This window comes from Microtus oregoni, unplaced genomic scaffold (assembly GCF_018167655.1).
Source record: "Microtus oregoni isolate MIOR12 unplaced genomic scaffold, Mior012 000010F_ref0000083, whole genome shotgun sequence".
In the NCBI taxonomy this organism is placed as follows: domain Eukaryota; kingdom Metazoa; phylum Chordata; class Mammalia; order Rodentia; family Cricetidae; genus Microtus; species Microtus oregoni.
In genome coordinates this window covers 42,631,360-42,648,201 of record NW_024543069.1, presented here as the reverse complement: position 1 = coordinate 42,648,201, position 16,842 = coordinate 42,631,360, and the positions used below count along the sequence as shown (strand labels likewise).

The following is a 16,842-nucleotide window of genomic DNA, read 5'->3' as shown; positions in this document are numbered from 1 at the left end:
GTTTCTCTGTAGCTTCTAGAACCTATCCTGGAATTGGCTCTGTGAACCAGGATTGCCTTGAACTCATAGAGATCTGCCTGCCTCTGCTTCCTGAGGGCTAGGTTTAAAGGCATGCGCCACCACTGCCTGGCTAGTTGTTGGTTTTTTTTAGAAACTAGAGATAATGTCATAACACTTTAACAATACATTTTGGATTTGGTTACATAAAAGTGAAGTAAAAAAGATGAAGAAGCATTGGCAGAAATGCTAACAAAACTAAAAGCATTTTATTTTACTATCAGTGTCAGAACCAAATGAAATGGCCTAGTCAATTATTCTCTTTTTACATGAAATATAGAAAAATGACCTAGAATGTGAAATAATTAGACACCTGGTGTAGGAGGTTCTTCTATCTATGTGTTGCTTTCATTGGTTAATTAATTAAAAAAAAACTGCTTGGCCTGATAGGGCAGAACATAGGTAGGCAGGGTAGACATAACTGAATTCTCGAAGGAAGAAAGCAGGGTTAGAGATTGCCGCCATGGAGCCAGCCACCAGGTCAGACATGCTGAATCTTACCCAGTAAGCCACGACCTCATGGTAAAATACAGATTATTAGAAATGGGTTGAATCAAGATGTTAGAGTTAGCCAATAAGAGGCTAGAGCTAATGGCTAGGCAGTGATTTAAATGAATAGTTTTCTGTGTGGTTATTTTGGGGGGTAAGCTAGCTGGGCAGCAGGACATGGCCCACTCCTTCCTACAACAACAAGCAATCAATGGGATAAACAACCAAAACAATTTATGAAGGATGCAAAACTGCCACAAAGTCCTAAGAGCAAGACAGCTGAGTATAATGGTCAAAAGCAAAGATGGATGAGAGTAAAAATCCTGTGACTCAAAGTTGTAACATTTGTTGGCTAAACTTAGACTTAATCTCTGTTCTATGTATCCTGTGTCTGGCTCCCCAGCACTGGGATTGCAAGTGCAACTCAACTCTACTTTATGTGGGTGCTACAGATCCAAACTCAGGGTTCTCAAGCTTTTGGCAAGTCCATTACTGATTGAGTAAAGTCCAGGCATAATTTAAGTCCTGATCAATCAGGCTCTTCTGGTTAATCCCAGCTGGAGTAAAAAGCAACTGTTCTATAGGGGTCAGAGTGTCTCCACAGAAATTTCTTGATCACTTTATTGAATGTACAAAACTTTCTAAGAATTAAGTTGGCAATGCCCTGTGTTTTCAAATGTCTATGTAGACTATGATACTAACAATATTTTTCCTCCTATAACTTTAAAGTAAACAATGATATAAATTGGCAGTAGGCAAATGGTTTCAAGATAGTTCCTTTAAAGGGAATGGACTGAAGGTTACACAGTTAAGAGTGTGTATACTGCTCTGAGGACTTAATTCTCAGCACCAAAGTCAGGTGGTTCACAGCTGCCTGTAAATCCAGCTCTAAGAGCTGAAGCCTCTGGTCTCCACAGGCACTTGCACTCATATGCCTATATTCACACAGAGACATACACAAATAACAATAATAAATTATTTTAAAATTTTATGTAGAAGAGTCTTTTATATATGTGTGGACAACCATATGTGCCCGTTACGCGCAGAGTGCAGAAGGCATCAGGTCCCCTAGCACTGGATTACAGACAGTTGAAAGCTGTCGTGTGGATGCTGGAATTATGGCCACTGAATTAAGATATATCATTATCCAAGCTGGGCATAGAGGCACATACATTTAGGCCAGCAGTTCTCAACCTGTGGGTTACAACCTCTTTGGGGTCAACTGACCCTTTCACAGGGGTCTCATATAAGATAGCCTTCATATTAGATATCTACATTATGATTCATAACAGTAGCAAATTATAGTTACAAAGTTGCAAGAAAATAACTTTATGGTTGGGGGTCACCACAACATAAAGAGTTGCTTGCAGCACTAGGAAGGTTGAGAACCACTGCTTCCCAGCTCTCAGGGGTAGGCACATTTCTGTGAGTTCAAGGCCAGTCTGGTCTACACAGTGAGATCCAGGATAAACAGGACTACATATTGACACCCTGTCCAAAAAAAAAAAAGCAAACAAACAAATAAGATTTATCATTATACATCTCCAACATATCAGATACACTAAGATGCTTAAAAGTAAAATAAAGAGATTAAGAGTTAAATATCAACAGTTGTAGTCAAAGATAAAATACATAAATGAATATATAACACAAAAGAAAAAGCAGCAAAGGTTCTTGTGGTTTTGTAGAAAGTGTCTCAGAGAACAATACAGGACTCAAAACAAGAAGTATATCATGCCAGCCTCACTGAAGCTTGAGAGAACAGCGTCACCAAACATCTACACTTTTAACTGACACAAACTCAACATTTTTAAAGACAAATCTACACCCTTTTGTCATTAGATTTTTGTATTTTAAAAGCCACAACAAAAGCAAGAAATCTAGCCAAGCTTCAATGGTAAAAGAGTTCACTGAACTGAGACAGCCAGCAATACAGTTACGAGGTTCCAGAAACAATTGAGACACAATAGTAGGGAAGCAATATAAGGAGACGTTGACTTATGCTAAAATGTTTTAAAGAGAGTGCTTATTTAAACACACTTCTGAAACTTTGGTCAAAAACATCAAACCTAAATGGCTGCAAAAGAAAACAGCCATATAAAAGCACTTATTTAATCACAGCATTTTTTGAGACTCTCAGTTTCCAACAGCAGCTAAAATGTTTTATGTGGACCTGTGAAGTCCTAGCAGATGAGAATTTTAAATATTAGAATTTAACAGAACTTAGAGGATCCGATCTGAAAGCCTCCTCCTTGAAGACTAGCTTCCATAGTATTGGAAGGTGCTATGCAAGCTGCCAACAGAGGGAAGCAACCAGTAATCCCACCCAGCTGTGATGCCTATTAGTCACAACAATGACCCACATTATAATACTCCTAAAAGTTTATCTTTATCAGTGGTAAATCCATATTTATATCTATATCAGTTGCAATCATATTTTATCAGTAACCACCATCTCTCTAGTTGGATGTAAGACCCACTCAATTGGAGAGAAGTCATGTCTGGTACTGAAAACCTACCCAGGGTTAGAGAGGTCATGAATCTTAAAGGAGAACACAATACTACCACTTCTCTAAACCAACATAATTCCTAACTGTATCCTAAATTCTTTTCTTTGTTTCCACGAATAAGTGTAGCTCTCACCCACTATCAAGGAAGCTTCTCTTTGCAATAGACAGAGATCACTGCAAAAAGCCACAGTTAGTCAAACTGCAGAAAGCTGATTATGGGGTTCCCGGTTCCAATGGATATATCTATAACACAGTTCCTGAACCTAAGACTCAGAAAATAACATAGAACAGGGGGTAAAACGGCTGTAAGAGCCAAAAAACCAGGAAATCGGTTGTGAGACTGTGACAGGGAAATATGACCCAAAATACCTCAACAGTATAGATACTTAAACAAGACCAGAACAAAGCCGGGGGTAGTGGCGCACGCCTTTAATCCCAGCACTCGGGAGGCAGAGGCAGGCGGATCTCTGTGAGTTTGAGGCCAGCCTGGTCTACAAGAGCTAGTTCCAGGACAGGCTCCAAAGCTACAGAGAAACCCTGTCTCGAAAAAAAAAAAATACCAACAAACATGCTAACACACAAGGAGGAAATCTCAGTGGGCTTTTCACCTGGACAAAGGCAGGTAACTGAGGAGAGCTAAGAGCAGTAGAACTAGTCTTCCCCAGGGTCAGTCATGGAGTCACAAACATACAAGCAACATTAAATGGACTCAACAGGTTGTACTTATACATGTAAAAGTAACAAAGAAAAATGGGTTATAAATTTGAGGCAGAGTGACAGCTGGGAGTGGGACGTTAGAGGAGTTGGGGAGGGGAATGGGAAGAGGGAAATGACTAAAATTAAATTTAAACACAGAAATTAGACTTAAAAATTAGGCTATTTTAAAACCTATAAAATGTTCAAAATATAGATGAGAATGGGAACACCACACAAATGATCTACTATGTTAGCATCATCAAATACACAGACATAATGTGACAGCAGAAAGAAAAGGACAGAGAAGAGGGATTGTTGAGCTAAGGTAACATCCAAGAAAAGATAAAATCAGTGTTTGAGGAAAAGCATTAGCATTGTAGAATATTATTTTAAGATGTGCTACATTTGTTTTTGCTGGGGAACATTTGTTTAATGATGAAAAGATGCATTGCATTCTTTTATGTTGCTTTGTTTAACTCTGTGAAGTTGTTATTTTGCCTGTCTAAAGCACCTTATGGTCTAATCAAGAGCTGGATGGCCAATAGTGAGGCAGGAGAAAGGAGAGGCGGGGCTAGTAGGCAGGTAGAATAAACAGAAGGAAAAATCTGGGAGAAGGGAGATCAAGGAATGAGAAAAGGAGGAAAGGCGGATTCCAGAGCCAGCTATGGAGTAAGAGTGAAAGGAAGAATACAGAAGTAAGAGAAGGATAAAAAAAGCCCAGAGGCAAAAGGTAGTCAGGGTAATTTAAGTTAAGAAAAGCTGACAAAAAACAATTCAAGCGAAGGCTGGGCATTCATAACTAAGAATAAGCCACTGTGAGTGATTTATTTGAGTGCTGGATGGTGCCCCCCCCAAAAGCCAAAAGAGTAAAACACCACAGAACAATGACAGGTAAGCATTCTAACAAATGAGCTACGAATATATTCCCAGATCCATATCTACAGTGTTATAATAAAATTGTTTATCCTTACCTTAGATGAAATGATCCGGTTATCTATAAATTTCTGAGGTGTGTAAAGGCCATTCTGAGGAAATCTGTTGGCTATGTAAATAGTTCTTGTGTCACTTTGATGTGGTGGGTCAAAACCCTAGGACCAAACAACAGAAAAAGAATACTAGTCAACAGGCCGGTTGGTATATTTTACTATTGGTTTAAATAACTGATCAGATTATACATATTATTGGCTGTAAACTGCACGTCAGCTGAATCCCCTTAAGGACTACAATAAAGCCACCAGTGCTTTTCTTCAAAGGTGAACAGGCACATTACCTTCAGAAATAAATGAACTAAGTCATACCTTCAGTAAGGAAAAACAGTTTAGACTCTCAAATATGCTACAAGAAAAAAAATCAGGTATGAGAGCTATGGAAGCTTTCTTTACTGCATTCCTTGTTTTTCATTCCCGTGAGTACCTTGCTTTCTGCTGTGACAGATTCTTACTGACAGAAAGAGAAATATGTCTAGCTTATTTGACTACCATGCCTGATAGCCTGATAGATTATTTTTAGCCTCTTCTATACCCAGAGATCAACTTAGTTTCAAAAAGTTTTACTCTCAAAAGACTACGATTCATGTGATGGACTATGCCACCCAACTTTTTCTTTATACTAGTTAACAGGTAGGATTTCCTGAAATATAGATAGAAATATGTTTATAATATTTCTTGAGGAACAGATACTCTGCCTTCAAATTCAGAAGACTATCTGTGTTGGTTTGTGTTTTGTTGACTTGGCACAAGCTAGAGATAACTGGGAGGAGGGAAACTCATCTAACAAAATGCCTCCATCAGACTGACCTGTAGGTAAGTCTATGGGTTATTTTCTGGATAAATTATTGATGTCCCAGTGTGAGAGAGAGATTGAGAGCAAGCCACAGGGAGTAAGCCAGTAAGCATCACACGTTCCTCCATGGCCTCTGACTCAGTTCCTGCCGTGAGCTTCCTGCCATGACTTCCCTTCATAAACGATGGGCTATATACCCATCTTTTCTTGCCAAGTTGCTTTTGGTCATGGTGTTTATCACAGCAATAAAAAGCAATTAGCATACCATCCCTGCAAACACAGTAGTAAAATAATCTTAACAGAGGGTCTTAGTTACTTATCTATAGTTTTGGTAAGACAGTGTGGCCAAGGAAGGTAATTTTCAAAAGAAAGTATTTCATTTGGAGCTTGTTGAGAGGGTTAGAGCCCATGATGGCAGAGCAAAAGCAGGGTGGCAGAAAGCTGAGAGCTCACGTTTTGTCTGCAGGTTGGGAGCAGAAAGAGAGAGAGTGCTAACTGGGAATGAAGTGTGCATTTTAAACTTCGAAGCCAGGACCCCAGTGACACACCTGCTCTAGGCCACACCTCCTACAAACAGTTCCACCAACTGGGGACCAAAACATTGATTAACATTGGCAAGGAACTAGTGTATCAACTCCCTTTAAATTTTCATTAAAGAATTTAAAGTTTAGGGGGGGCAGGGAGAGGAAGAGGCTCTAGAACAGTGGTTCTCAACCTGTGGGCCAAAACCACTTTGGGGGCTGAACAACCCATTCACAGGAGTCACCTGAGACCACTGGAAAACATAGATTTTTGCATTATGTTACATAACAGTAGCAAAATTGCAGTTATGAAGTAGCAGTGAAAATAATTTTATGGCTGGTGGTCACCACAGCATGAGGAATGCAACATTAGAAAGTGGTTCTGGGACATCCAGGGCTACATGGAGAAACTGCCTCAAAAAAAAAATAGAACATAACTCAAATAATACTCAAATAACTATAGGCATAGCTAGAAAAGAAAAACCATCATCTATAGCTATAAATATTTATTAAAAGTCTTTGAAATTCATTTGATTTTTACTTTGTGTATTCCCATAGGGGAGGGTGTCAGCATGTCATGCTATGCACACGGAGGTCAGCAGACATGGGGGGGCTTTATCAAGGAAGAAAAAATACAGTATTATAAAAGGAGAAAGGGGAAGGGGGAAATGGAACAGGAAAGATGAAATGGCTTGAGGGATGGAAAGACAGGGTAGAAGAGGGAATATAGGGAGAAATAACTGACCCGGAAGGACTTTTGAAAAAGTCACATAGAAACCTATCATTGTGGAAGCTTCTAGTTTAAACTGAGTGACTCTATAGTGACTAAACAATAATCAGATCGCATCCATTACTAAGTGAAGCTCCTAGTACTAGGAATGAGTTACCTTTCTGAGTTGTCAACCACCTCCTGCAATTACAGGCTATTGCCAATGCTATTTGTTACTCCCAAGAACTTGACAGTAAAACCTACTGCTGAGCCGGGCGGTGGTGGCGCACGCCTTTAATCCCAGCACTAGGGAGGCAGAGGCAGGCGGATCTCTGTGAGTTCGAGACCAGCCTGGTCTCGAGCTAGTTCCAGGACAGGAACCAAAAGCTATGGAGAAACCCTGTCTCGAAAAATCAAAAAAACAAAAAACAAAAAAACCTACTGCTAAAAATACCATAAACTTGAGTTATAAAACATGTATATGTTCAGCTGGCACTCAACTGGAAACGTATCTCTACTGACTAGAGTTCATAGTGCTGCACACTACCAGAAGAGAAAAGTAATCAACAGTCCTATCCAGCTATGAACACTGAGAACTACAGTCACAACCTGCATGGCAAGATATGCCCACTGACGTAACAGTACTGTGACTGTTCTGGGAGTAACCTACTGAATTAGCTTTTTTTTTTTAAATTTATTTATTTATTAAGGATTTCTGCCTCCTCCCCGCCACGGCCTCCCATTTCCCTCCCCCTCCCCCCGATCAAGTCCCCCTCCCTCATCAGCTCGAAGAGCAATCAGGGTTCCCTGACCTGTGGGGAGTCCAAGGACCGCCCTTGTGCAACCACTCTGGAAAGCAGTGTGGCGGTTTCTCAGGAAATTCAGGATCAACCTACCCCTGGACCCAGCAATACCACTCTTGGGAATATACCCAAGAGAGGCCCTATCATACAACAAAAGTATATGCTCAACTATGTTCATAGCAGCATTGTTTGTAATAGCCAGAACCTGGAAACAACCTAGATGTCCTTCAATGGAAGAATGGATGAAGAAAGTATGGAATATATACATATTAGAGTATTACTCAGCAGTAAAAAACAAGGACTTCTTGAATTTTGCATACAAATGGATGGAAATAGAAAACACTATCCTGAGTGAGGTAAGCCAGACCCAAAAAGAGGGACATGGGATGTACTCACTCATATTTGGTTTCTAGCCATAAATAAAGGACATTGAGCTTATAATTCGCGATCCTAGAGAAGCTAAATAAGAAGTTGAATCCAAAGACAAACATATAGGCATTCTCCTGAATTAGCTTTAAAGCCTGCTCCATGAGATATGAGAAACTCTTAGTGAGGCCAAGAACCTGTGGCTTGATAGATCATGAGCCGGAGGGGAAAACCTACTACTAACCTGCTAAATGGACATGCCAATAAATGACTCTTAATGACTTGTAGCCATCTCCATGAATCCCTGTCCTCCCACCCCCCAACTGAGAGGCTTCTTCTTGCAATATACAGCAATTAGCACAGAGACCCAAAAGTGGTCAACATGTAGAGAACAAAAGACTTCAGAGTGCTCAGCCCTGACTGGATGTCTGTATAAAACCTTTCTCCTCAAGGTTCAAGGATCTAAGTATAAGAGGTTGGACAGATTTTAAGAGCCAGAGGTGTTAGATGACTTCAAATAAACTTTTCCAGATACAACAAGGCAGATATACAAATTCATAGCAACTGTGAAAATATAAATACAAGACCTGCATGAGATCAAGCTAGAGAAAACAGAATCTCAGTATGGAGGAGGTGAGTTAGACGTGAATTCACACCCTTCCCTAAAGAGCCATCTGCATTTGATTGTTGCCAAGGGAGGGAAAATAGGTTTGCTTCCATGGTGTGACACCTGGTGTACTGGCCTTGCTCTGGGGAAGGCCTTTAAACCCAGGAGCAGTCAGCCAACACAAATTGGCCTCACCCATTTCTTCAGAGGGAGAAAAACAAAAGGAAGGAGAGAAAGAGAGAGCAAAGGGGGAGAGGATGAGGGAAGAGGGAGGAAATATGAATGCATGCTCTGAAAGTTGGTGGGTAGGGAGGAAAGGGAGGATCTGGGAGGAGTTAAGGGAATGAATTTGAGCAAAATATATTATATGAAATTCTCGGGGGCTGGAGAGATGGCTCAGTGGTTAAGGGCACTGACTGCTCTTCCAGAGGTCCTGAGTTCAATTCCCAGCAACCACATGGTGGCTCACAACCATCTGTAATGAGATCTGGCGCCCTCCTCTGGCGTGTGGGCATATATGGAGGCAGAATGTTGTATACATAACAAATAAATAAATCTTTAAAAAAAAAGAAATTCTCGAAGAATTAATAAAAAAAAACTTTATTAGAAAAAGAAAGTATATGGGGAGTGAGAAGTAATCTGGAGAACAGGCTAGGACACAGATGAAAAGAAGGTAAGCAGAGCCCTGGGGAGGCTGCAAACAGAGGTATTACAGGCAGGACTAACATGTGAGATCTCTCTGGCTGGCTACTAACTGACAAACAGACCACAGGGCCACGGGGAAGCACTGCAGCAATCAAGGGAAGAGGCCTTAGCCTGGAGTGTGTGTGTGTGGGGGGGGGGTGCTGGGCTGGCAGGGAGAGCAGAGAAAGAAGCAAGACTGCTTTAGCCTGGGGGGGAAGAGGGGGGGGAGAGAATGGGTTTGGTTCATCCTTTTCAGAAAGAAAGACAAAAGCATGACTTGCTTCCTTAAAAATTAGAAGTGCACATATTCTTTTCATATTTCATATCACAGGCAAAGCATTTTAAGTGACAAGTAAAAACTACACAAGTTCAGGATATACAATATGATATGCTGAAGCAAGATGTTTTTAAAATTCATTTGATCTCTATAACTTCTTCTCCTTAGACACTAGCACAAGAAAAAGGCAGTATACTTTAAAGAACTGCTTTCTAAAATTTGAGACTAGAAGGAAAGAGAGGAAAATGGAAATACATAGAATATTACAGTAGTCATATACTTAAGATTTCTTTTCTTTGGAGATAGAAACATAATTATGGGTAATAATGTCTAATGTTTGATTTAAAATTAGTCAGGAAGTAGAGACAGTATGCGAGGGGACCCAGTAACACTGGCTCGAGCTAATAATTACCAAGTTGGTTAAAGGATAAATGGGGTCTCATATGTCATTTTCTGTATTTTTATATATACTTGAAATTTTTCCTAATACAGACCATAAGTAGCATATCATGAATGCCTGCTTCACATAAGCATTAACTGCATATGCACTGCATGCATACATATAATATGTTTTGTTCATAACCTTCGTAAAATATCGGAGAATGACTGAGTTAATGTATTATGAACATTATCCTATTTATTCCTTTCTTGGTGGTATTTTACTTCCAAATGAAATATGGAAATTTGGCCTATGATGTAAATTTTCCTAAAGAGAATTTTCTGCACAGGTTAACTCAGACAGAATGTAGTACTACTGTGGTCCATATGTAGATTCAACCAACTGAGAACTTAAACTGGGCACGGTGATACGTGACTGAAATCCCAGGATTTGGGAGGTTGACAGGGAAGAAAGTGAGTTCCAGTAGCCTGGGCAACACAAGCCAAGACCTTGTCTCAAAAACAAAACAAACCAATAAAAACAAAAATACCCACTAAAACAAATAATCAAACAAATGGTGTCTCTGCTGAATACACAGTCTCTCATTTTTTTTATGTTTTCCATACTTTATTCTTACTCTATAATCCTAGAATTTATATATAAACCTGGAACTCTCAATCTGCCTGCCTCAGCCTCCCAATCTCTGAAATGATAGACGTACTACACCTACGTTAGACTTTGTTCTTGCTGCTGTGCTGTTCCCTAAATAATTCACTATAACATTTGTGCTGCACTTCCACTGAAACTATAGAGATAACTTTAAGTGAGCTAGTCAGCATTAAAAAACAACAGCATCCTAAATGTCTCACACAGCCATTTTCAAGTGATAAGAAGCCAGCAAAAGAAACTTGTAGGACTTATTCACAACACTGGGGAAAGCTTACTTGATCCATTATAACCATATATACAGAAGAATTAAAAGTAAACATACACTTACAATCCCCAAACTAAAGTAAAAATAAGCCATAATATCTCCCATACTGATAAAATAAATACACATTTCTTATACTGAATTTGATAAAGAGATTCCAGGGGAAAAAGCAAAGCAAAGAACGGCATCTACTCTGTACATGAACTCATTTTTTAAAAGTTTTACATTTTGAAAAATAAGGTATTCCTTATTTAGATAATTCTGGAAACAAACTAAAGAACAAACACATGAATAAAATCAAGAAGTCCTTAGAACTGAAAATTTTCTTAAATTTATTTATGAGAGAGGCTACAGTTACCGCAATGTAATAAAACAGAAATACCCAAATATGTTATTTCCTTAGCTTTCATATTTAAAGGCTAATAAAAGTAAACATGTAACAATTTAATAAAATATATTTTCATATTTATATATCTCAACATAATTTCAATTAAAATTATTATGTGATATTTAATCCTAATTTCTTCAACAAATTAGGTTTTCAAAGGCCAGTATGTACTTACAAACACACATCACAAGTCATATTTTTTAAGTCTTTCATAGTCACACGTGAATACTAGTATGGACAACATGAACCTAAAAGGCATTTAATGACAATAACGGCCCTCACCAGGCTCTGATGTGAGGTCCCTGAGTGAGCCTGGGAAGACTTAGACACCTCGAACACTTAACCTTGACCAAAAGAAAACCTTCAGTCTTACGAACACACTTTCATAATTACTACATTCAGGAGATCGAACAGGAAGGCCATGAGTTAAGACCAGCCTAGGATATTGTAGTGGTATTTCATTTGTATTTTAATAAATTAAAGCTTGCCTGAAGATTAGAGAGTAAAACAGCCCCACTGGTCAGCTTTACAGACCAGGCAGTGGAGACACACATCTTTAATCCCAGTAGCCCTACTAATTTGCCACAGAAACTGGGCGGTGCATGTCTTTAATTCCAGCGTTGCACACCTTTAATTCCAGCCCTAGAGAGGAAGCCAGCTCACAGACTCAAGTCTCATGCAGGATCGCCATTTTTGGACTGAAGTTGAGGTAAGAGCCAGTGGCTGGCTGCTTTGTTTTCCTGGTCATCAGGTTAAACCACAATTTCTGTCTCTGAATTTTTATTAATCGTACTTCATTTGGCAATCAACTTTTGGGATGCACATTTATAAAAAAGCAGTTTGCCTGGAGGCTTTTTAGCCATAGGCACAGGCCAGAGCCTAACACAAACCTAGCCACCCAAATTCAGAAGAAAAACCAGCACTCCCAGATCTCCTCTGCCTCGGCTTAGCTTCCATGTAAAGATAGAAAATACACAGAGAATCTGGACACTATATGTCATTGTGATATCTTTGAATTACTTGACTGCTGAGGAAGGAGCAACAGCTGCTGAAAGTCATTTAATTATAATGTTGTTGGATTGATCCAACCTATATATTTTGAAAATGCCTTGACTTCAAAATTTAAGTCAAAGGGTATGTTACTTTGGAGAAGAGATTTTGATTTTGTTTCCAAAGGAAATAAGAGGCTATGGATTCATTTTGGGTTAAGAAAAATAAGGTTTGATCAAGGAAGACCTCCTAAAAAATCTCCAACAGAAGCGGATGGCTCACATGAGCCAACATTTTAGAGCACCTCTGTTGCAGTTTCCTCTGAGATTTTTGTTTGTTTGTTTTTTGTTTTGTTTTTCAAGACAGGGTTTCTCTGTAGCACTGGAACTTGTCCTGGAACTAGCTCTTGTACATCAAGCTGGCCTCGAACTCACAGAGATCCACCTGCCTCTACCTCCCAAATTCTGGGATTAAAGGCATGTGCCACCACCATCCGGCTTCCTCTGAGTTCTCTCTCTTTTTTAAAACAAACAAACAAACAAACAAAAAACTTTCTCATCAGAGGTTAGATAGTTCAATAGCCCAAGAGACCTAGGATAGAAAGCAAACATGACCACAACCAGAAAAATAAAATAAAATAAAGCCAATGAAATGATTCCTAATGATACTTCTGGGTTGAAGCTTGGCATAATTCTTTATCAGAGAGGCTTCATTCAGCAACTGATGGGAACAGATGCAGAGATCCATGGTCAAACATTAGGCAGAGCTTGGGGCATCCTGTAGAAGAGGTGGAGGAAGAATTGTAGGAGCCAGAAGTGTCAAGGACACAATAAAACCCAGAGAATCAACTAACCAGGGGTCATAGAGACTGAACTGACAATCAGGGAGCCTGTAGAGGTCTGACCTAGGCCCTCTGTGTATATGTTATGGTTATGTAGCTTGGTGTTCTTGTGGATGGATCCCCTAACAGTGGGAACAGGCAAATGCTATCTCTGACTCTTTTGCCTGCTTTGGGGACCCTTTCCCTCCTGCTGGGTTGTGTCATCCAGTCTTAATATGAAGGATGTGCCTAGTCTTCTGGCAACTTGAAATGCCATGTTTGGTTAATATTCCCAGGAGGCCTGTCCTTTTAGGAAGGGAAATGGAGGAGTGGATTTAGGAGAAAAGAGAGGCTGGGGGGTGTAATCAGGGCTTTTTCTTTTAGGCCACCAATCAGCTACCAAATCATAACATGGAGACTTATTAGTAGTTCTGAATGCTCAGCCTAGCTTAGCCTTTTCTGGTTAGCTCTTTTAACTTAAATTAACCTGTTTTTCTTTATCTACCTTTTGCCTCAGGGCTTCTTTCTTTTCTTTCCTTCTTACTTTCACTGCATCTCCCTTCTGGCTGGCTAACAGCTGCCTAGCTTCTGGCCTCATTCTCCACCTCCTGTGGGATTCCCCTCTGTATGCTATGAATATGTTTTATTACCACTGGTTATTAAAGAAGCTGCTAAATGGCTTAATTCCAAACAGATACAGAGAAAAAGTAGGCAGCATCAGGGAAAAGCCTTGTAGCTGCCAAAGGAGAAAGACACCAACCAGAACCTTACTGGTAGGCTATAGCCTCATGATGATTCACAGATTAATAGAAATAGGTTAATTTAAGATGTATGAGTTAACTAGAAATATGCTTAAGCTATTGGCCAAACAGTGTTGTAATTAATATAGTTTCTGTGTTATTATTCGGGTCTGGGTGGCCGAGAATGAATGAGCAGTCTCTGCCTACATCCTCCTATTTATTCTTTCTGCCTACCAGCCCCACCTATCCTTTCTCTGCCTAGTTATTGACTGTTCAGCTCTGTATTAGACCAATCAGGTGCCTTAGGCAGGCAAGGTGAAACAAATGCAACACATCTTTACATAATTTAACAAATGTAACATAAACAAAAGTAACACACTTTTACACAGTTAAAGTAATATTTTGCAGCATAAACAAATCTTTGCCCAGTTAAAATAATATTTCACAACAGGGGGAAGGACTGGGAGGAGAGAAAGGAGGGGAAACAACTGTAGTCAGGATGTAACATATGAGAATAAACAATAACAAATAAAAAAAACCTTTATTAAAAAATTAAAAAAATAAAGATACAGACTTAATGTGCTCCATAGAAACCAAAGTTACTTTTGATGTCATATATAGTGGTACTAGTAAAAATAAAACATGAGCAATAGATACAAGCCACATATGTTACTTTTAAACTTAAGATAGCCACATTTTAAAAATAAACAATTTTTTTATTATAGTTGGGGAGTGGGTACATGTTACCACACAAATGTAAAAGTCAGAGGACAAACTTCCAGGAGACAATTCTCCTTGTACCAAGTGAATCCCAGAGTTTATCAAACTGAGCACATCAGGCTTGGTGGCAAGTATCTTTTCCTGCTAAGTCATCTGACTATCACAGAAATAGATATAATTGAGATATGTCACATTTTTTCTGTCCTTATAAACCATTATGTTTTATAGTTTAAATTTCAACCAAACCACATTTCAAGTATATTAGATAGAATTATTATGCAGGATAAACCTTTTTTCAATTTTATTCAATTAAAGAACATTTGGCCATTAGGTATGGTGCAGGGAAAGTTAACAGAGGGAAGCTTAATTGTGTTTACAGGCAAAAGGAAAAGAGAAAGGACACATACTCTTGTAATAACTGACCGGGACTATAAAGAATTATGAAGAAAAGCAGTATCAAAACCACAAGGGAACTGGTAAACTTGGAAAAAGAGGGCGTCACTTTCTCTGACAGCAGAAAGAAAGGAAGAATTAAGCACAGATACAAGCAAGCATGGAGAAACACTAGATAATAAAATCGAGGGAGCTTTGGCTAAGAGCTTGCCAATGTTCTCAGTGAAGCCGAAGACAATAACCAGTACAAATCTGAAGGGGCCTTAACGAACAATTTAAGAACTCCACCCTACCCCAGCTCACAATTCTCCTTCCTCCACCTCCAGATGTTGGGATTACAGCCTCCATCACCAGGTACAGAAACACCTACCTGCAGGTTGTGCTTGTGTGTACTCACAGTCATTTTCTGTATTCTGGGTCAGTGAGACTTAAGTTTTGTCACTATATTGCGAAATACAGAAATAATATTATTTCCTCCTCAATTCATAAAACACACTCCACACTAAGCCTACACTCAACATAGGATGCTGAGAATGTCATGAGTAGAAGCCTCATCATGGCTTCCACATCCATCGCCAGGTTTAGCATATACCTACACAGCAGCTCTGTGAAAACATGAGCTATGTTGTCCTATAAAGAACCCTTATACTATCTATTTCCTGACAAGGACTTTTGTTTAAAAGTAGAAATCAGCATTGTATGCATAAATATGCTATTGAAAACATTCTTCTCAGCCAGGCAGTGGTGGTGCATGCCTTTAATCCCAGCACTTGGGAGGCAGAGGTAGGAGGATCTTTGTGAGTTCAACGCCAGCCTGGTCTATAGAGTGAGTTTCAGGACAGTCAGGGCTACACAGAGAAACCCTGTCTTGAAAAACAAAACAAAACAAAAAAAAAAAAAAGAAAACATTCTCTGACATAAATTTAAAATTTTAATGACTGCATGTGGTCAACAGCTACCACTAGCATGCATAAAGTGGTTTGACTGCCAGTACTGGCAAGATAATAATTACTAACAATGATAATAATAATATACCAGGCACCTAAAGGTCCTATGTTATTATAACTGAGATGCTGTTAATAATATAATAGTTATTGAAAAATGTTATTGAAAAAGGATACACTATGAACACAAAATATACCAGAAATATGTAATAACACAATAACTTTTAGCATAAATAATTTGAAAATTGGTGTGAAATAATAATATGAAATTCACTATTTTCATTAAGGGAAAATACCAGATTTTGTCATGATTTTTCATCATGTCAGGCAGAAAAATATTTTATAGAGGTAAGAAATCAATCATTTTTCAATTGCAAATAAATAAGTAGAACATAGAATTGTCTCTGTAATAAAATGACAGAAAGGTAAGTGAGATGTCTCAGGAGGCAAATGAGAGTGCCACCAAGCCTGAGGACCTGAGTTGTACTCCTGGGACCCACAGGTTAGGAAAGAAATGTCTCCCACAAGTTGTCCTGACTTACTTATTTACACACACAATAAGCAGTAATAAGAAATTTAAAAACAAAACTATCCTTTTTGGTTCAAGTATTAGTTGAAGTCAGGATTCATATAGTGTTCTGTAAATGCAAAACAATCTGTTCTTCTGATTTATCGATTTCCTCAAATTTTTCCATTTATAAAGTTTACAATTAACCTCCTGCTTGTGACTCAACCCAGGGAGCACTTATTAGAATAATCTAGACTTTTTGAACTGAATTATGGGTGTAGCAACTAGAATGGCCATTTATTACTGAGTCGGTGTAAAATATTTTCACTACTCTGTACACACTGTCCTAAATTTGTCATTTAAGTAATTACACAAACTTAGCCTGCAATGCAAAGTCCTGCTTTGGCACAGGTCTTGAAGACCTGACTGTCTTCAAAAAAAAACCAGAGACAGGCAGCTAAACATCAGAGATAGCGTTTTTTTGTTTTAATGCAGGGTAACTTGTTCAACTTGTTTTGTTATTCAGTC

The 16,842-nt window shown here is 38.9% G+C and overlaps 1 protein-coding gene across 4 annotated transcripts in view; it reads right to left on the bottom strand.

Annotated features, from left to right (window-relative positions):
* Window positions 1-16,842, bottom strand: part of Atp11b (ATPase phospholipid transporting 11B (putative)) — a 93,502-nt gene that overhangs the window by 75,108 nt on the left and 1,552 nt on the right. For all 4 annotated transcript variants that reach the window (XM_041658978.1, XM_041658975.1, XM_041658980.1 and 1 more), the window contains exon 2: window positions 4,724-4,840. In XM_041658978.1, the coding sequence (XP_041514912.1) occupies window positions 4,724-4,840 (117 nt within the window). The remainder of the gene's footprint in view (window positions 1-4,723; window positions 4,841-16,842) is intronic.